The 20,328-nt window shown below is 38.4% G+C and overlaps 3 protein-coding genes across 4 annotated transcripts; 1 reads left to right on the top strand and 2 right to left on the bottom strand.

Moving 5' to 3' along the window:
- Nucleotides 1-109: 109 nt before the first annotated feature.
- Nucleotides 110-8,733, top strand: LOC117293386 (E3 ubiquitin-protein ligase TRIM56-like). 2 transcript variants are annotated; one of them, XM_033775686.1, is made up of 8 exons: nucleotides 110-171; nucleotides 1,924-3,041; nucleotides 4,343-4,431; nucleotides 4,840-4,887; nucleotides 5,219-5,263; nucleotides 6,968-7,015; nucleotides 7,828-7,924; nucleotides 8,650-8,733. In XM_033775686.1, the coding sequence occupies exons 2-7, from the start codon at nucleotides 1,952-1,954 to the stop codon at nucleotides 7,921-7,923; spliced, it is 1,416 nt and encodes a 471-aa protein (XP_033631577.1). In that variant the 5' UTR covers nucleotides 110-171; nucleotides 1,924-1,951; the 3' UTR covers nucleotide 7,924; nucleotides 8,650-8,733. The 2 variants fall into 2 exon arrangements, with proteins under 2 accessions (XP_033631577.1, XP_033631578.1); XM_033775687.1 differs by lacking the exon at nucleotides 5,219-5,263.
- LOC117293387 lies at nucleotides 8,733-14,721 on the bottom strand. Its single transcript, XM_033775688.1, has 4 exons — nucleotides 13,817-14,721; nucleotides 12,840-12,879; nucleotides 9,401-9,722; nucleotides 8,733-8,820 (listed from the first exon to the last, which is right to left on the bottom strand). The coding sequence occupies exons 1-4, from the start codon at nucleotides 13,863-13,865 to the stop codon at nucleotides 8,752-8,754; spliced, it is 480 nt and encodes a 159-aa protein (XP_033631579.1). The 5' UTR covers nucleotides 13,866-14,721; the 3' UTR covers nucleotides 8,733-8,751.
- LOC117294036 (probable cysteine desulfurase) lies at nucleotides 14,213-19,618 on the bottom strand. The gene is made up of 7 exons (XM_033776548.1): nucleotides 19,375-19,618; nucleotides 17,848-17,878; nucleotides 17,494-17,610; nucleotides 16,281-16,398; nucleotides 15,499-15,564; nucleotides 15,115-15,180; nucleotides 14,213-14,236 (listed from the first exon to the last, which is right to left on the bottom strand). The coding sequence occupies exons 1-7, from the start codon at nucleotides 19,616-19,618 to the stop codon at nucleotides 14,213-14,215; spliced, it is 666 nt and encodes a 221-aa protein (XP_033632439.1).
- Between the last annotated feature and the right edge of the window lie 710 nt (nucleotides 19,619-20,328).

The raw sequence follows: 20,328 nt of genomic DNA, 5'->3' as shown, positions 1-20,328 counted from the left end.
CCGGAGGTATGTTTTCTTTAGAAAAGTATTGCGAAACAGCTATATAAAAGACAACTTGGTTGAATGCGTTATCTGAATGGACACCACAGCAAGCAGCACTCGGTCCTTTCCTAATTTGTTCCCTTTTCTGGTAATGCCACATTGTGTGTCGGCTGTGTAAAGCAACGAAAGGTAAGAACTTAAGCAAAACATTTTGAGCTAAAATCCTCTTTACGGACACTCTACTTGATTGACCTTCCTCAACAATAAATTAGGTTATTATTTAGGACAACTTCCAAATAAAATATTCAGGTTCAAATTTTGTTTTTGTTGAACTTGGACTTTGAATAGACAACTGTCTAGTGCACTTTCACATAGCCTGTTTTTTGTTTGTTTAGCTGTAACAAGAACAGCTTGAATCTGAACAAATAAAGCTAAACTCAACAACCTTTTTAATGAATAGGTGTTAAATTTGCATACGGGATAAAGAATATTCAATTTGGTTTTACCCATAAACCCGATGTGTGTTAGCACTGTATTACTTTCCCGAGTTCTGTAAAAAAATAAATACGGGCACATTACATGGGTGGGATTCCAACCCACAACCTTTTGTCATACCAACTGGACCACCGAGATTGGCCAGTAGCTAGAGGCAGTTCGAATCCTATATTTTAGCAGCGGTTGTCACATACCCAGGACTCCCACCCAAGTACAGACCTTCAGTATTCTACACCCACCCCCTCGAGACACACACACACACACACACACACAAGAAAACTATGGTGACGCTTCTCATTTATATTAATAGATTTATTTAAATTTTACTTTCTACAAGCTCTCTCATTAATGTTACTCTGTTCTGCCTTCCTCCGACTTGTTAGGGGAGGATGTTCCGTCCTTCTCGTCTAAACGGTGTGAGATCCCAGTCCACCTTCCACTTCTCAAGTACGCTTCTCCCAAGGCACAAGCCCTGTACATAAATACATAATGAACACCATTCCAACTACTCGGTCTATTTACAACAAGTCACCTCACAAGTTCACAAAAGAATAAAACGTATTTCTCAGAGGCTTTGTTCCACTCTGGCCCATTAATTAAATACCACAAGAATAGAGAAACACAATTTTAAATTCGGGTGGCTAACTCGCCTGTCTTGGGTATTGAATCACATACTCTTTGCATTATTAAAGATTGGACAACGTTCTTCCAGTGACAGTAAATAAAACTGACAGTTAATGACAGTCTCTAAAACTGTACAATAAATGCAAGGTTCCACTTTAAGTTTAACAACATTTATAAAGTTTAACTTACAGGAATACTGGCGAATCCTGGCTTTCTCAAAGTTCCACTCAAAACTATTGTTGGTTGAACTCTCACTAGTTCTCACTGCCAAAGGCTGGCTATGCCCTTCCTACTAAGGCTCGCAATTTAAATCTTTGAGGCTGGATTCACACCCTCTCCTCAAGAAGCTCTGATGTCGAATGCCAAAAAAAATTATATTCTATTCCCATGGGGCCTACACACCGTCCCAAACCAGAAAAGAAACTTACATGTAGGAATTTTATTTGTATTCCCCCCTAACTCAAGCCTGCTCATTAATATTCATTGTTCAAAATAACCCTTAACTTAACCAATCAAAACCTATGTTGAAGTCACATTACTTCTTTGCATAAAATAAGATGGCTCACCAAATTTAAGGACTTTTGAGGTGCGGTTTGGCCGCTCAAAATAAAAACTTGTTATCTTACAAGAACAACTTTAAAGTACTGTACATGCACTCTGGCCATACACAAATTATACTATGTTACTCTATAACTATAAGATCTGGAGTAATTTCGCTACTTTCGTTTCACTCTGTGACAGCGGTACTGCAACAATTTAATAGATGTTACATTTCATCTCCAATGAAACTATAAGGGTTTTTTTGTTCTTAAATTGAAACAGTACAAAAGTAAACAGTAGCTGAAGCAAGATGGCAGATTTTACTCCTGAGGCTGTGTTGGATGTAATAAGTCGTGGTCACCTGGATTGCTCAATCTGCATGGAGAGATTCACCGACCCTAAACTCCTCAAGTGTCGTCATAATTTCTGCAAAAAATGTCTTGAAGACATGATGGAAGCCCAAAGGAAAGCCCTAAACGTCATCTGCTGCCCCGCCTGTCGACAAGACACGGTCATTCCAAAAGCAGGGATTGCTGGCTTGGACAGCAACTTTACGCTGAAGGCCCTGGTGGATGAAGTCAGCCAGACAGAGATCCTCCTCCGGCGACAGAGATCCAGGATCATTTGCGAGTTGTGCGTCGAAGGAAAACAAGCCGTCAGTAGATGCTGTGATTGCAACGTGAATCTCTGCCAAGAATGCCACACAAGCCACAAGCGTATGAAGACAACCAACGCCCATGAAGTGGTGACGATCGATGACCTGCGGTCTGGAAAAGCGACTTATGTAAGTGGCCAAAGGAATGAGATTCCCAAGTGCAAGAAACACGACCAACAGGACCTGATTTTCTACTGCGCCACTTGTAGCACATTGATATGCACTGCTTGTGCAGCTGTTGACCACCGGGCACATATAGTAGGAGATATATCAGCCGCCAGCACTGAATTTGAAGAAATAATATCTCATCTTCTCAAAAAGGTTGAGGAAAAGTTGAAGAAATGCAAGGCTGCAAAAGACGTAGCTTTGCAGTCGCGCAATAAGCATAGCAAGATGGTTTCGGAAAAACAAACGGCTATCACTCAAAAAGCCGATGAAGACGTGGCGAGAATCCGCGAGAACGAGCGTCGTCTTAAAGATCAGCTTTTAGAAATCTCAGCCAAGAAGGAGAAGCAGATTGCAGACCATCTGACACAACTTGAAGAAAATACAAGGCATACAAAGGCAACGCTGGACAGGGTGAAGAATGATACTTTCAAAATTATCCCCTTTGACCTGCTTAAGATGAAAGATAGCATTTTGCATGACTTAGAAGTTGCAGAAGGATGGAGCATTCCTGATCCAGTTCGATGTATGACAAGTGAAGATTTCAAACAGAGTGGAACCTTATCACAGGCAGATCTTGGTGAGTCAAGCTTGTACTTTGATTGAATAGTGATAGTGGCTTCTTACATTGTTTATAGCGCTCATATCCATCATTTAGTGACCCTCAAGGCGCTTGAACATTGACCATTATCCTGCAAGGTTTGTGGAACTACGTTTAAACTATGAGACCTACTCCTTTTACATAACACCATGTAAAGTTTTAGAAGGTGCTGTTGCGCAATATGCAGCCATTCAAAACAGGAATACCGGGGGGAACCTCTTCTCTTTATGATAAGTGCACTGGGTTTATGTACATGCCTTGTTTACAGAACACACTAGACCAATGGCTTTACGTCCCATCCGAAGGACGAAGCATCATGGAAAAGTGTCTTGCTTAAGGACACATGTCACGACTGGGAATCCAACCCACACTCTGCTGATCAGAACACCAGAGCTCAAGTCCGGTGCTCTTAACTGCTAGGCCATGACACCCCATATAGTATTATTTGTATTGTAAATTTCTGATAATGAAACCAAGGATGCCCCATATAAGTGAATTTAAAGACTGTAGCTCACAAGCCGAACAATATCAAGGGTGCTTGCTACATGTACTGTATGTGAACCAAAAACACCTGGATTAACCACTACTCTTCCATCAATCCTAATACATGGGGCCTATTAGGTTCATGTCCATTCAAAGTACAAAGCAATCATGTTGAAAATTATGCTCAAGAAGTGTCAGAATCAAAACTCAAACCAACACCCTGCTGATTAGAAACAGTGTTCGGTGCGCTCATTATGAGTTCCAGTGTTGTAGCCCCTGGTGGGCGGTGCTGGGCGGGCCTGCCCATAACTAACACATTTTGCCCAGCACTCTGAGCAAAATACACTGTGCTGCCCAGAAGCGATTTCCCCCAGATTACACTTCAGCAATGATGGCCCCATTTCTAAACATGAATAATTTTGTTGAACTGCTAGCCCTTGGTGGACTAAATTGGGTTTAAAGACCACCACTAAAATTGGTCTAGCTTTGATATACATGTACATGTAGTATTTCTAGGATGGTTGTAAGTATCTCTGTCACTGTTTATTTCGTCCTGTTTTCTTTTTATAGTTCTTCCTTTCTATTTTACAAACCTGTCTTACATTTGTAAAGACCTTTCCCACGACATCAAAAGTTCAAACAGTGCCCTAATTGTAGTCAAGGGACAACCGCCAACATAGGGCTAGACAGCTCAGTTGGTAGAGTGCAGGCACATTGTTACCCGGAGGTCGTTGGTTCAAATCCCACTCTGGTAAAGTTTTCTTTCTTCAACTCAAATTTCTGTTTGTTTTTATCAGATTTTTTGAATGGCGTTACGAAGCGACCACCACTTCAACCTCGGCCGAGGATTTACAGTAATTCGGGCCAAAAGGCGACCCCAAATGAGGTACAGTACTGTTAAAAAATCAATCAGAAATAACGCATGACAATTTGACTACAGCCATGTTGTCTTCTATTTTAGAAAGAAGTCTGTAATTTCTTCACACTAAAAAAATTAAATATATACAGCGTGTAAGAGATGATAATTACGTGGCTCTGTTTCAACTCAAATTCAAATGAAGAACATTTTAAGCAAATACCGGTAGCAAAAGCAAAAACTAAGAAATGATTTTCAAAAACACCTAGAAACAGTATTCTACCAAAGTAAAGTAAATGTGTGATTATTGCAAAACACTCTTACTCAACTTGACTCAAGTTGCAAAGAATGAGCCATATATGCACATATTCATATACCTCTATATACAAAATCTTGTCCATTATTTCAGGGAACTATTTGTTACTTTTTATCTTGAAGGCCAGAGGACAAGTCACAGAGGATGAGGCTGCGATCACCCCTGTTGAGGTACGCTGACATTTTATTGCAGTACATGGCCTCTATAACCTAAATATCATTTGGGGTCTCAATTGTTTTTAACAAAGAATTTATGGGAGTCAAATTTTTGACTCCCATCAATGGCCGACCGTGTTAGTTTGTACAGTAAAAGGAAAACTTGTGTGGATCATTATATTCTACTTTTAAAACATCTTTCCAACCATATGCATTTTTTTAAAAATGGTTACAAACGCTTTAAATAGACCAACTTGTCCGATCCAAAGCAACGTGTTCCTTTAACTGGCCCCGCATAGCAGTAAATATTTCTATACTGTTTTCTTGTTTACTCTTTATCTTGAAGGTTGAAGTTCAAGTCACCGAGGGTGAGGCCGCAATCACTCCTCAGGTACAGTGACATTTTGTAACAGCTCATTTAGTTTTAATTTTGTTAAATGAATAGAGTATGGTTGTCACGGTCGATTGGTTAAGAGCAACGATTTTAACTTCTTATGGTTAAGTCATGGGAGCGTGAGTTCTAATCCCGGTCGTGACACTTGTGTCTTTGAGCAAGATACTTTACTATAATTGCTTCTCTCCAACCAGGGGTATAAACTGGTACCAGCGAGGGTAGAGGTTGATATTGTGTTTGAAAAAGCCTTTGGAGCGCTATGGTTGCCCAGTTGTATACTCCCCAGGGAGCTGAGAAAGATGTAAGGAATGTTATTGGCCCAATGACCAGGGCACTAATGTCAGGTGCATTGAGACAGTTATTGCGAAATGTGCTATACAAGAACTAGATGTTATCTCTCAGGAAATGTGCAAGACCAAGAAATGTGCAAGACCATCCCAAGTGATCTTGTGTAGATATACACCCCAGGACATCGTAGCTTACTGTCTGCAAAACACAAACTCCTCCAGGAAAAAAACAACTAAACATGTATGGGGGGAGAGAAGTTTTCAGAGCGCAGCACCAAAGCTTTGGAACTCCCTCCCGGACACTGTGAACCTCTCCAAATCACTCAACACATTCAAGAACAGTTTAAAAACTCATTTTCATAGAGAAGCTTTTTGTAAAGTTTATTTTCTTATTTTGTCGTTTGCTACTTTCATTGCTTGTTGTTCTTTTGTAGAGTAGCGCCATGAGCTGTCCATTATTATTATTATTATTTATTATTACCTGAACTTTTTCAAAGCTTACAAACGATACAGTGGACAATTTTAGATTCAGATATATACTTGTTAATACAGCAACCTTTCCATTATTATGAGCAAGAGGGAGCACATTTATTTTGATGGACATTTCTCTCTATCTTATATGGGGCATGGCTCTTACCATGCTCCAAATACTACTCCCTACGGAGGAATATAGCGCCCTTTTAGTATTATCTTGTATTCAAATCCTCATTTTATTCCAGAAATATTGTCACTTGTACTGGTGTGTGTGTGTGTGTAGCCAGCCTGGTGTTGTGCTGACGTTTTGTGACCTTTAACTTCAGTCTTTTAGTGAATGTGCTATTTTGTATTGTATGCTGTTTTGTAGTCAATGTGCTGTTGCATTGAACTAATACATGTAAGACAGGAGACTATTTTACCTATCAGACGCCATCATACACTTTTCCCATTGATGTATTTTGGCGACTGCTCGTCCTTTTTAAAGACAGTGGACACTATTGGTATTTGTCAAAGACCAGTCTTCTCATTTGGTGTATCTCAACATATGCATAAAATAACAAACCTGTACAAATTTGAGCTCAATTGGTCGTCAAAGTTGCGAGATAATACTGGAAGAAAAAACACCCATGTCGCATGAATTTGTGTGCGGTTAGATGGTTGATTTCGAGACCTCAAATTCTAAATCTGAGGTCTCAAAATCAAATTTGTGAAAAATTACTTCTTTCACGAAAACTATGGCACTTCAGAGGGAGCCGTTTCTCACAATGTTGTATACTATCAACAGGTCCCCATTACTCGTTACCAAGTAAGGTTTTATGCTAATTATTATTTTGAGTAATTACCAATAGTGTCCACTGCCTTTAAATGGAGGACTGGCCTCCTTCCCATGTCTCTAAATATATAAAAACAACTTTTTTTGTTTAATCTTTCTCTGAAGGTCATCAACCAAAAAATTGAAGATGAGGCTGCGATCACTCCTGTCCAGGTACTGTGAAAATTAATTGCAGCTTAGAACTGTCTTAAGGGCACTGATCACCGTGGGTAATTATCAAAGACCAGTGTTCGCACTTGGTGTATCCCAACATGCATACAAAAAACTCTGAAAATTTGGACTCAATTGGTCATCAAAGTTGCAAAAGAATAATGAAAGAACAAAAAACTTGTTGAAAAAATTTCAGATGACTAATAAAAGGCTTCAGGCCCGAGGTCTATTACTATTTGAGTGAGAAATTAGCTCTTTCTCAAAAACTATGTTACTTCAGAGGGAGCCGTTTCTCACAATGTTGTATACTATCAACAGCTCTCTATTGCTTGTTACCAAGTAACTTTTCCAACTAAAAAAAAAGACATATGGTATAAATGCAACAATGAGTTGATGACCTGATGTTACAACCGAGTCTTTATCGAAGGTTAAACAAATAAATTTACAAAAATAAAATAAAATCAATATGAAAAGTTTTACAAAGGTATTAAAGGAAGTTCAAATTATAAACAAATCTCATTGACAGATGTGCACAGCCATTGTTAACAAATGGATTTGCACAAAGAAGACTTTAACTTTATCGTGCCTGTATATCCTTGAACCCAAGGTACCTTAACAGATCGATTATAAGGCATCATAGCCAAGTTCAAGTAAAAGAAAGCAGTATAGGAAACTGTGCTCGAGGCCGCTCTTAAATAAAGCAGATAATTCTACTTTTATCAAATGGGCTGCTGGAGTGCTGGTCCTGCATTGATTACTGATTGATTCCAACTTTTTTAGAGCTAAGGAACGCTTAACTTTTTTGTCCTGAACAGAAGGATGAAGACATATTTGTGACTCACAAGAAGAAGTTTGACAAAAGGGTAGGGAGGAGAGTCATTGGAGGAGGAGGACCTCTACAGGGCTACTAGAGTAAGTAACCCATATATTGCTTGGAACTGAGAATTCAGATCAAAATATCTTAGAATATGTCGTAAGCTATTGAGCTTCTCGACAACAGCGACTTGGTTCTAATCTATTATCAATTGTGAACCCTTATGTTGGATGCAAACCCCTTGTTGGATGTGAAACCCTTGTTGGATGTGAACCCCTTGTTGGATGTGAACCCCCTTGTTGGATTTCAACACCCCTTGTTGGATGTAAACCCCTCGTTGGATGTAAACCCAGCCCCACCCCCTCCCCCTTGCTGGATGTGACCTGTTGGATGTGAACCCCTTGTTGGAATGTGAACCCTTTGTTTGATGTGTGCCCTCTAGTTGGATAAGAACCTCGTGTTTGACATAAAACCACTTGTTGGATGTAAATACCACTTGTTGGATGTGAACCCAATGTCAAATGGGAACCCCCTTGTTAGACTACCAAGATTGGATGTGAACCCCCTTACAATATTTTTCTTTGGGGAGGCTTACAACCTCCTGTGGAATGCCAACTGGCCTCTTTCACCAGTTCAGTAGTCTAGTAGTTTTGAAATCTGCGCCAGAATGTAGAGGGTCGAACCCAACTCATGATGCATTTAAATATTTTGCCAGATTTAGAAAGCAGATAAAACAGTGCTTACCATCACAATGTAGGTAGGGCTAAAGCAAATAACATCGACTTTATTAAGTGTTTCTTTCTTGTGTCTTCTTTTTCTGTAGAACATCGCCGTTGTAAAGATGATGTTGCACGTAGTGAAGACTAAGTAGCCAGGTGTGTTATTCAAAATTGCACAAAAGTGCAAAAGGATATGTTTACCAAGTTCAAATCAAAGTTGTACAATCAAACATGCTTAAAGTAGACATTGCTGTATAATTTTTGTCGCATGTGAAATCCACAAAGTAAAATTTACGCTAACAGAATTGAAGGATGTGTCACTGATGTCGGATTGTATAAACTATGTTGTCCTGAATAGTCGTGAGCGACACAATTGGTTCACCAAACAGGTAGTGGAGACTATTTTTTAAGTAGTTGCAAGTATTTGTGTAGTAGTCGTGGCAGCACAATTAATTGAGTGGTTGAAAACACTAGTCGCACTAGTCACCCAGTCCTATGTTGGGTCACATAAAAGCAGATACTATTCATTGGCCATTACCAATGTTCTCCGCATGCGTTAGATGACCCAAGAATTTGTTAAAATATTTTATTTTAATGGCAGAGGGATAAAATCACCAAAAAGACTAATTTAGGAATGAGTCAGAAATACAGTTAAAACATACACAACTGTTTTGTCACTATTTTCTTGAAACTCTGATGACCGATTCAACTTTTATGTAGAATGTTGGGTCTCATAAAAAGCAGATACTGGTCACCGACCTTTACCAATGTTCTCTGCATGCATTTTTAAGGCCCGGTCCGAACTTCCTGCAAATGGGATATGAATTTTGACATCACAAATTCGAAGAAAAAAAAATTGCAACAGTTCAACTGTGTTGTTGAACTGTGTTCAACTCCTGCGAAAAACAGCCATGTGACTTCAAAATTCACTTCGCATTCGCAAGAAGTAAGAACCAAGGTGCAGATAATCAACAATTTGTCGTAATATTTTATTTGAATGGGAGAGAAGAAAACAAAACTTACGAAAAAGACTGATCCTCCCCCTCCACCGCTTGGCACTGGGTTCTTGAAGAGAGATTTCTTGGCAACCAGAACGCCTGGTGTTTCTACTCCACCGACAAACTTATGAGGAGATAGAAAAATGGCATCCTTGTACGCAGAGGACTGCTGACTCGTCCTGTATTAGGAATTAAAGGCAGTGGACACTATTGGTAATTACTCAAAATAATTATCAGCATAAAACCTTACTTGGTAACGAGTAATGGGGAAAGGTTGATAGTATAAAACATTGTGAGAAACGGATCCCTCTGAAGTGACGTAGTTTACGAGAAAGAAGTAATTTTCCATGAATTTGATTTCAAGGCCTCAAGTTTAGAATTTGTGGTCTCGAAATCAAGCATTGAAAGCACACAGCTTGGTATTTCATTCATATCTCGCAACTTCAACGCTCAAATTTTTGCAGGTGTAATACTTTACGCATATGTTCAGATACACCAAGTGAGAAGACTGGTCTTTGACAATTACCAATAGTGTCCACTGCCTTTAAAGGGTTTGCATATTTTTGGTAAAAGTGAAATGTAAATATTAAAAGATTTGTACATAACTTACAAATCGTCTGCTCAGAACTATAAGGTCAATTTCATATTAATTTTGTTTATTTTATTTTGTTTGATTTATTTATTCATTATCCAACAGCGAATTAACGCCATTTACAGGTATCATTTACATATTTGTAACGATCAAAGGTCATTAAAATAAATATGCGTAGAAGTCTGAAACAAATTATAAAAATCAACAAATGTTTGACTTAGAGTGTTTGTTTTTGACAAACAGTTACTTTGGCGACCAGTCTTTATCAGTAAACCCAGTTACCAGGAGCGCCAAAATATGCAAAGGGAATTTGTCAAATCCTTAATGCAAAGGGAATTTGTCAAATCCTTACAAATTGCACTAATGGCTGTGTAGTTCTGATAAGGCAATATGATTAAAAACTCCTGTTGAAATGTTTTTGATTAAAATGTATTTGTTTTTGAGAAATGAGTGAAACAATCAGGTTTGATCTCGCAAGATAAAAACGGAATGTTGGAAAACAGTATTTAAGGTTTGATTCCCCTTTTGTGCAGAGGACTGCTGCCTTGTCCTAACTGGGGAATTAAATAACATCAATATGGACAACAGACAACATAGAGTTATGTGAAAAAAGGTACGATAGCATAAGCTCCATAATGTTATGGGGGAAAGTTTACTAAGGGGGCCATTCAGAATAGTCAGTGTTTAAAAAATAGTTCTTTTCTTTTCGAAATTGTTTTGGAACATAGAGGATCAATTACTGTCATTTTTTTGACAACTTTAATTACAGTAAAATTAGCTTATATAGACAACTTTAATCACTGTTAAAACGAGTGGCAAGCAAGCCTGCAAAATGTAATAGGTGAAGTTTGCATATAAAGGAACTATTACTTGTTTTGGACAACTTTAATTACTGTAACATTAGCGTATTGGTTGCAAGCAAGCCTCCAAAATGTATTGGGAGAAGTTTGCATAAGAAGTTTGCATATAAAGGAACTATTACTTGTTTTGGACAACTTACTGTAACATTAGCGTATCGGTGGCAAGCAAGCCTGCGAAATGTATTGGAGAAGTTTGCATATTAAGGGACAATCACCCTTTTTTGGAACAACTTTAATCAATGTAAAACTAGCGTATTGGTGGCAAGCAAGCCTGCGAAATGTAAAAGGAGAAGTTTGCATATAAAGGAACTATTACTAACTTGTTTTGGACAACTTTAATCACTGTAACATTAGCGTATCGGTTGCAAGCAAGCCTGCAAAATGTAATAGGAGAAGTTTGCATATAAAGGAACTATTACTTGTTTTGGACAACTTTAATCACTGTAACATTAGCGTATCGGTGGCAAGCAAGCCTGCAAAATGTAATAGGAGAAGTTTGCATATAAAGGAACTATTACTTGTTTTGGACAACTTTAATCACTGTAACATTAGCTATCGGTGGCAAACAAGCCTTCAAAATAAAATAGAGGAAGTTTGCATATTAAGGGACAGTCACCCTTTTTTGGACAACTTTAATCACTGTAAAATAAGCTTTTCTGTGGCAAGCAAGCCTGCAAAATGTATTGGCAACTTTAAAAAATGTGATTATAGGTAGCTTTTGAGAAAAGAGTAATGTCAGAGGGGTTGAACCAACCTCGTCCCCATGGTTTACTTTATTTTCAACCATGTTTACAATAGTAAACTCTGGGATGGAAACTCCTTACTTGGACCCTGATTGGACAACGACTTTACAATATTAGAATATGTTCCATATTCATAGGTACAGGCAGCCGCCGGCAACCAACAATGTACAAACAAGCTATTAAATCGGGTACCGTACTACGAGATTATGACGAAGATGTGAATTTTGAAAAGTAGCCAGACTATTTGAATTTCCATACGTATCCCAAAAATTTGGATATGCAAATGATCCAATACCAGGGTGAGAGAGCGGTCAACCTTGTAACCGCTCGACACATCCTGGGGACGAGACTGGGGTTGAACCATATATTTGGGCTTCTTCAGACAATTCAGGGTTGTCATTAGAGTTTGGTAATTTAATTTTGTTATGCATTGGGAGTAAACAATAAAATTCAAATTAATGAGATTGTAACTGTTAATTGGTGAAACAGGCAAAATAGACGAGGAAAATGCTTCTTCAAAAATCAAAAAATTAGTTAGTGGCCTGATGTTTTAAACCTAGCGGAGTCTTTCCCGAATGCTAAAATGGTCATTGAGCAATAAAGAAATTTAAACCATAATAGAGTCAAAAAACACCCAGCCGGTAATTATTTTTTTTATATTCATACTACAGGTACATTTGATTGGGAGGCAGTTTGCAACAGAAACCCAAAACATAATCCTGCTAATGCAAATACGCACACAATTGTTTTGACCAAATTACAGCCAATTTCAAATATTCATCAACACTAAAACCATAGACTTGTCTTAATTTTGGTTTTTACCCATACACCGATGTGTGTTGGGACTGTATACTCCGTACTTTCATGAGTCCTGGGAAAAAATATCACAGGCATGTTACACGGGTGGGATTCGAATGCCACCCCAGTTACATATTTTTTCACAGGACTTGGGAAAGTACTGAGTATACAGTGCTAACACACATCGGTGTATGGGTAAAAACCAAAATTAATATTTTATATCCTCGATGCAAATTTAACATCTCTTACATAGACTTGTTACAGGAAATTTCTGAAGTTTTCAAGTTTTTCTTTAAAACTTACCCTGAGATTACTGGATTCATATTGATGTCAACATATGGTCCTGGAAACAAAACAAAAACAGATTTTTAAAAATGCCAATACCATTTGAATGGAAAGAGGGAAATAGCTGATTCAAAATGACCTATGTTTTTAAATACAAACATTTATAATGGCCAGATGTATTTTTTACCCTAGCAGTGTTTTTCTAAAAGCCATTTTACACTTTTAGAACAGAAAAAAAGTTCACAGATTTACAAATAACTTACAGGGTTTACAGAAGGTAATGGTGAAAGACTTCTCTTGAAATATTATTCCATGAAATGCTTTACTTTTTGAGAAAACATTAAACCAATTAACAATTCTCGATATCGAGAATTACATGGCGAAATGTGCGGAAACAAGGGTGGGTTTTCCTGTTATTTTCTCCCAACTCCGATGACCGATTGAGCCTAAATTTTCAAAGGTTTGTTATTTTATATATAAGTTGTGATACACGAAGTGTGGGCCTTTGGACAATACTGTTTACCGAAAGCGTCCAATGGCTTTAATGCCTTAATTTAGCATTTGAAGAAGACTCTGCTAGAGTAAAAAAAATACAGCTGGCCATCAACAATAAAAAAAAAAAAATTTAATAGCATTTCAGGACCCAACAAATAGTTGCTTATTTCAAATCACAGTATTTTTGCCCGCACACAGGCGTTTGTGAGCAAGTATTAAAGCGAAGCACTGTTTTTCATTGTTATAATTTATTCGTATATATTTGGCTGTTGACACAATCAAACAACATAATGCATTCAAAATAAGATATAACTGTATTGAATTGTTCAATTGAAAAAAGCGTAAATCCGCTTTAAAGCGGAGATTTCACAGGTCTGAAGGGGGAGGTGTGCATAAAACGACGCTATTACTAAAGTATAGTCTCATCACAAGACAGAAACTAACAGAGTTAAAATACAAAACCCCTTGCTGCGCTGTGAACAAAACAAAAAATACGCTACCTGCAGTAGCATAGTCCCAGAATGTCAACGCAGAGTACCGGTGAAGCATCACTGTCACTTTAACGTCATCTGTCAGAATACCAGTCACATTAGAAGCTGCAGAGAAGCAGCCAATTAGCTGGCGACCAGTCGGTTGCCACTTCTGTAGTAATGTAAAACAAAAACATTAATTCACTTATTGAATCTTAAATCTTGAAGTGTTGTACACTCCTAAAAGCATTGCTGCTGTCCTGGTGAGGGTGGGTTGCGAAATCCATTTGTGGTCAGTGCTTATCCTGTCAATATTGTGCTTATCAGTCAATGTATTGTCAGTTTGTCCTGACAGAGATTGGAAGCTCCATTCCTCTTATAACTAGCAGTGCTTTTCTCTGGAACCCTTGCAGATATGAATTCATGTTAAATTGCAGCATTAGTTTTTAGCTAGAAAGGAATATATTTAAGAGGATAAAGAATATTATTGGGGTTTAACCCTTACACCAATGTGTGTAACCACTGTATACTCAATACTACCGAGTTCTTTGACAACAAATCACAGGCATGTTACTCGGTGGGACTTGAACCCATGACCGATTTTGAACAGATTTCTTACCAACTAAATCATAACTGATCATATTATAATAGTGGTTTTTGTAGTCAAAATTGTAGTTCTAATTAGACATTCAGTTTTAATAATCAAAATGTATAACTTGCTTTTTAGCCTTACACCAATGTGTATTTAACACTGTATACTCATTACTTTCAAGAGTTCTGTGAAAAAATTCCACGGACAAATCACTCTTTTAATCGTTACAGTACCCGCTGCTAAGGATTCAAACCGCCTCTATAGACTTTTATCACGGTGCAGCCATCTTTCCCCCATTGATATCAATGTTACCAAACTGAGGATGGAACAACAAAATAGTCTGGTTTCTCTTTTGCAAAATGATTATAAGCATTCATTATTGTTATTCGATACAAGCAACATGACCAAGATGGAGGCAGAATGATTCTACAACCAACGGGCTAGCCTAAGAGTCTAGTTGTTAGAGATCTGCTCTAGCAATGGAAATGTCGTGGGTTTGAATCCCACCAAAAAGATTTTCCTCTGGATTGTTTTCTTCACAGTACTCAGGAAAGTACCGAGTTTACAGTGCTTAACACAATTCGGTGTAAGGGTAAGAAACAATTAAAATTCTTTTCCCAAATGCAAAAATTCAAACAAGTATCAAATAGAAATGTAGATTGGTCAATTAATACAGTTTTAATAAATTTGTAGTCAAAAAAGTCGAAGACTGTTCTTGTTTTTTAGTTTCTCTTACCTTTAGTTCATCCTCTAAGCTGGACAAATCAACAAGGCCTGCTTCATCTTCAGCTATTTGCACAACCTGACAAAGGGTTGAAAGTAAAAATCTAAATTTCATAAAATCTCACACCGCCATTGATTTTGTATGTTATTTTGGGGGTTCCCCATCATCATTCAGCAAAGAATCGCATCTGGGCGCCTCATCCTCAAATTGTAAAGGGGGCACACTCCTAGAGTCGCCGCCATCACCTGTTTTCTTTCAAATGCTGCTCTTCTCTGCTCTCTTACACTTCTACTGCTAGACTTTTTGAGTGTTTGTACGCTTAATTTTGGGGTTGTAACCCTTTAAATTCATGAAACATTCAAATTGGAGTTTTGTACATTTATAAAATCTACTTACATCTGCTCCTATCTCTCGCCATGGTAACAAGTTGGAGTGGTGCTCATAAGGGCCAACAAACACAACCTGGTTGGAACGAAAAAAGTAAAGGAATTAACCATCTGAAGTCACCTGCAAATTTCACAGCTCGATTTAAGTTGGTGGACATATTTGGCTTGCGCAACTTTTTGAAACTTGCATGCAATACTTTAAAAATTAAAAGCCAAGCTCTAAAACTGCAAAAGAAGCTATAGTGCTCAATATGGTTCAACACAGAGTCGAGGTGAGCTGAGACTAAACTCTCAACTTTGTTCTCAACTTTAAAAGGATTTTGGACCTTTTGTAACGTAAAGGTATCTGAATATAAGAGTGGCGACTCTGTTTTAAATAGCTGTTTAAAAGGAAACATCCCAGGTTTGTGCCTTTGGCTTGCTCCTTCAGCGCATGGCCACAACCAAGCCTTTTTTAAACAGCCGCTTAAGATCTTGTTGAAACTCTTTCATTCACCAATAGTAACCACAGTGAATGATTTTGAATTGGCAGACAGTGGGAGGGTTTAAGTAATAGACCCTTCCCATGAAATATGCTAATTACATTCACGCATGCGTACAGACCCTGTTGGTTGGCAAACACCATAGAGTTGTGCACTAAGCAGACGCGCAATCAAGTCTGCGTCACGCACCCATTAGCCGTGTACAAAACAGCGCGATGTTTCTCATTTTGCCAACCAAAACGTTAATGCGCACGCGCTATGTGCAATTTACATATTTCATGGGAAGGGTCTATTGCCGAAGAATACTCACAGGTGGTGACTGTAGATAAAGACTATGTATGAGTTTATGTACAGCGGCAGTGCATCCAGTACCTACAAAGATCACAGCGTCATGCTCACTAGCGTTCACAGCGTTACGGATGATATCTCTAAAACGAGAACAGAAAAAAGTCACACTAAAATTAGGGTGAATAATTTGGTTCCTTGGGGTACATCTTTAAAGTTGAGTTGTCACAGTTGAGGGTGTAACATCTCTAATTACCAACAACAGAGGGCGGGATTCACAATCCGTCTTGGCCTCTTGCAGGTACTACACAGGACTTGTACAGATAAAAAAATATCCTTGTTTTATCTGTCTAACAGTTTACTGCTTAATGAAGTTGATACCTGAATGAACTCATTGCAAAAACTTTGCTCTAATGCACAAACTGCTGTCGCAGGAGTGCCAGTGGTAGTAAGAGCACCATGCATATGTTAGCTCCCTCTTTTGGTAATGTATTGCATATAAAGAACACAGGAAAGCCTAGTATAAGATTAATGAGAGGGCAACACCATATCTCTTGAAAGGACTAACAATTATTTTGAGAGTAAGTTAAATTCAAACAGCTTTACAACTCTGACTGGACCATAAGTGATTGAGCATTCAGGTTGGTTCAGTGGTTTCTCTCAATGCCTCTCACCTCTGTGGACCCCAGTTCGAGCCCCGACCAGAGCCTTGCATATGGATTGGGTTTTTCAGTCCCTACCTGACTGAGAGGGTTTTCCCTATAGGGGGTTTCCTCCCATGTCTAAAACTGAAATTTGTTCATTGTCTTCTCTACAAAAATGTTGGTGTGATTTTTCCACTAGGATGCTTTGGCGACTATATAGTTCAGATTCAGGTTGTAGCCGGCCTGTATGCTTCGTTTTTATAAAGGGCAAGGGCACCAAAACATTTTCTGCTTGGTAAAGGCAACCCTATGTGGAAATTGTAAACTTCTACTGAAGCATTTCAAGGGCACCAAGGCAATGACCAGGGGGCAATTTCATGGCTCTGCTTACCATAAGAACAGAGTGGGTGCTTACGTAAGCAGGAAATTTTGTGCTTACGACAAGTGTGTTTCACGGATTAGCAGCCAATTTTGGCTTCTGCCCGTGCATACTCCACGTCACTAGAAATTCGGCGCTGGCACATAAGCGGTGAATCGTGATCGTAAGCCCAGAATTTGGCCATTAAATTGGGCCCTGTTGTTGCAATGTCATACCTTGCTTCATGTCTGAAGAGTGTAGTCTGCAATGAGGTTACTGTTGTTGTCGTGTGAGTATTTCCGTACAACGGAAGTACCTGCTTTCTTATATAATCCTCAATCATTTCCAGTGATCTACAAAATAAGAACAACAATACTATTTTAGTTTTCATTCCTATGGTCAATTAGTCTAAACCCTTCAAGAAACTGGCGGGCACTGATGGATTCAAGTTTCTAAATGGCACCCATTTATCCAAGAGTGAAGATCCGTCCATCCAAAGATCCATGCATCTGCTAAAATCTAATGAAATTTTTATTTATAAATAAATTAATAAAAATAGAATAATTATTACGATCAATCCAAATACTTACCTTCCTGATGCTGTGTAGTCACAATACACAACTGCAATAACAAAATAGAAAACGTTAGCTGTTTCAAAAGTCTTTCATTGTTTGTTTTAGTACATTTTGTTGTTTTAATTTGTTTTTAATTGAGGTGGGGGGGGGGGGCTGAGGTTTATTGGGGAAGGTTTTTTTTCTTGCGTTTTTCCAATAGATGTATACTAGGATAAAGAATATACTTGGGGTTTTTTTTTTGGGGGGGGGGGGGCCCTACACCAAAGTGTGTTATGAAAGTACTGAGTTTACACTACAGTGCTTCTATACAAAAATGTACCCAAAAACTTCAATAATTGTAAGGGATTATTTATGTATATTTATTTATTTTATTTTTTATTTTATTTTTTTAAATTTTTTTTTGGGGGGCGGGGGGGTGGGTTTATGTTTTCCATGTGCTGTTTTCCCAAGCAAATGGCTGCAGTGTCAACATAACAGTTTAGGCAGAGGTCTTTTTGGGTTGACCAGAGTTGGCCGGTTCTTCTTAATTCAAAACTAAAAAATATTAATGTTGTTCTTGCTTGTTTCCTAAAAAGAAAATGGTAAGTTCATACATTCATTTCTTTGTTTGTTTGTTTGTTTAGATGATCTTCCCATCAAGGGAACTCGGCAAACTCCCACAAGGGGATATAAACACCAAGCTGGCAACCACCTACTCCTGGAACTATTTCAGTTTCGTCCGGCTATCGTCTCCTGTAACGAGAGACGATATAGCCGGAAGAAACTGAATGAAATAGTTCTAAGGAATCTGGTAGTAGCAACAACCAATCTTTCTCATACAAACAATGTTTTATATACATGATTATGAATTACACAAAATTAAGAAATTGTGATTCAGTAACTAAGTATACTAAATAGGGGGTCCTACTAAAAGCCGACAACTCGCCGACAACGCCGACAACAAGTCCAGAGCGCCGACAACTCGCCGCCAACAAGTTTTAATTACCTCGAAAATTGCCAATATACCATAGATGTATTAGAACTATATGTGTTCTGTAATATAAACATAAATTTAATGGAAAAACTTCACGAAAAGTGTGAAATTTTAACCAGAAAAAAAACTGAACGTTCACGGAAAACGGTCGGACGCCATCTTGGCTTAAAATCTTGTTCGGACCAGTCCATTATGATGCGGGTGAGTCAGACTTGGCAATAGAGGGCGGGCGTCACGCACTGTGCACACTGCAGTGAAGGTCTTCACATGAAGCCCGCCCTCTGTTGTTGACAAGTGCTAAATCTACCCGTATCATAATGGTCTGGTCCAAACACGGTTTTTAAGCCAAGATGGCATCCGACCGCTTTTCGTGCAAGTGAAGTTTTTTCTGGTTAAAAATTCACAAATTTACAAAAAGGAATATATCATTCAGGTAAATAAGTTCCTATATTATTTCATATCGAATGAAAAAGTGGTGGCGCCATACGGAAACTTTTCCGAAACTTTTCCAAAGGTTATTTTGATCGAGTCCCAGTCTTGACAAGTTGTGTTGTACAAAATTGTCTTACCTTGCCGCTGCCCGAATGGCCCATAAAAAATCGTGTCTCGTCCAATCACATTATGGTCGATGTATGACATGAAATTGTCCATATTGTCGCTCTTAATCTGGTTTTTCTTAGCGCCGATCCGTGGTTGTGATTCTTGTGGTAATCTGTAGAATTTTCTGTCCCCATGATGTAAAGAATTGATAGGTTTTACACCATCTTTCTGTGAAGTCAATGCACATTTCACTTCTCCCATGGAGGTCGCCATGTTGGATTGGCAAAAACAAACCAAGTGAGGGCGTGCTCTTACAAGTTATGGTGTGCGTTTGCGTGTGTGTGAGTGTGGTTTTTTTTTGGTTGGCCGAATTGCGCAGACTATTACGTAATCGATCAAAAGTTTCAGTGACGTCATAAACAAGTTCGAGTTTTAAACAAGAGCTTAATAAAAGAGCAGTGTTACATGGTCTTTAGGAATACCGTTTTCACACATAGGGGGCAATAAGGCAACTTTTAAAACAACATTGGCAGTAGAATGCAATCGCAGTTGTCGGTATGGGGTGTGTGTGCGGGGGGGGGGGGGGGTAGGGGGGATCAATAAAAACCTCTCACTGCCCAAAATAAACTCATTAATAAGTCATGGTTGTGGCGCTTGGTACAAGTCTCATTACTTAGATTTCATGTATTCATCATTGTTAAATTTATTTATTCCTCATTTTTAGTTCATGTTCCTCCAACAATTCAGTATGACAATTACTGGCAAATTTTAGTTATTCAAGCTAATTTATAAGATTTCTGAGATGATGCTATTTTGTTGAGGTGATGAGCTTGCTTGGGTAGAAAGTCTGAAGTATCGATTGTGCTCATCTAGTATCGACTGCAACTTCGTCGATCGATCAATCTGTTAGCCTGGTAATGCTGTGGTCAGTTTTCTTAGACACTGTGAATTTTTGTTTACTTGAACACCAAAGCTTTTACCAA

Source organism: Asterias rubens, chromosome 8 (genome assembly GCF_902459465.1).
Source record: "Asterias rubens chromosome 8, eAstRub1.3, whole genome shotgun sequence".
Classification (NCBI taxonomy): Eukaryota; Metazoa; Echinodermata; class Asteroidea; order Forcipulatida; family Asteriidae; genus Asterias; species Asterias rubens.
Note: the sequence above shows the minus strand (reverse complement) of the source record. Positions and strands in the feature narration are given on the sequence as shown.

Coding starts and splice junctions, on each gene's coding strand:
- LOC117293386 (XM_033775686.1), top strand. CDS start 1,952: ATGGCAGATTTTACTCCTGAGGCTGTGTTGGATGTAATAAGTCGTGGT. Junction 4,432..4,839: donor AAAAGGCGACCCCAAATGAG/GTACAGTACTGT, acceptor TTTATCTTGAAG/GCCAGAGGACAAGTCACAGA. Junction 7,016..7,827: donor CTGCGATCACTCCTGTCCAG/GTACTGTGAAAA, acceptor TGTCCTGAACAG/AAGGATGAAGACATATTTGT.
- LOC117293387 (XM_033775688.1), bottom strand. CDS start 13,865: ATGCTTCACCGGTACTCTGCGTTGACATTCTGGGACTATGCTACTGCA. Junction 12,880..13,816: donor CTGGGACTATGCTACTGCAG/GTAGCGTATTTT, acceptor TTTTGTTTCCAG/GACCATATGTTGACATCAAT. Junction 9,723..12,839: donor ATGAATCCAGTAATCTCAGG/GTAAGTTTTAAA, acceptor TTCCTAATACAG/GACGAGTCAGCAGTCCTCTG.
- LOC117294036 (XM_033776548.1), bottom strand. CDS start 19,618: ATGGCGACCTCCATGGGAGAAGTGAAATGTGCATTGACTTCACAGAAA. Junction 15,565..16,280: donor TTTATCTACAGTCACCACCT/GTGAGTATTCTT, acceptor CGTTCCAACCAG/GTTGTGTTTGTTGGCCCTTA. Junction 15,181..15,498: donor GGCGAGAGATAGGAGCAGAT/GTAAGTAGATTT, acceptor ACCCTTTGTCAG/GTTGTGCAAATAGCTGAAGA.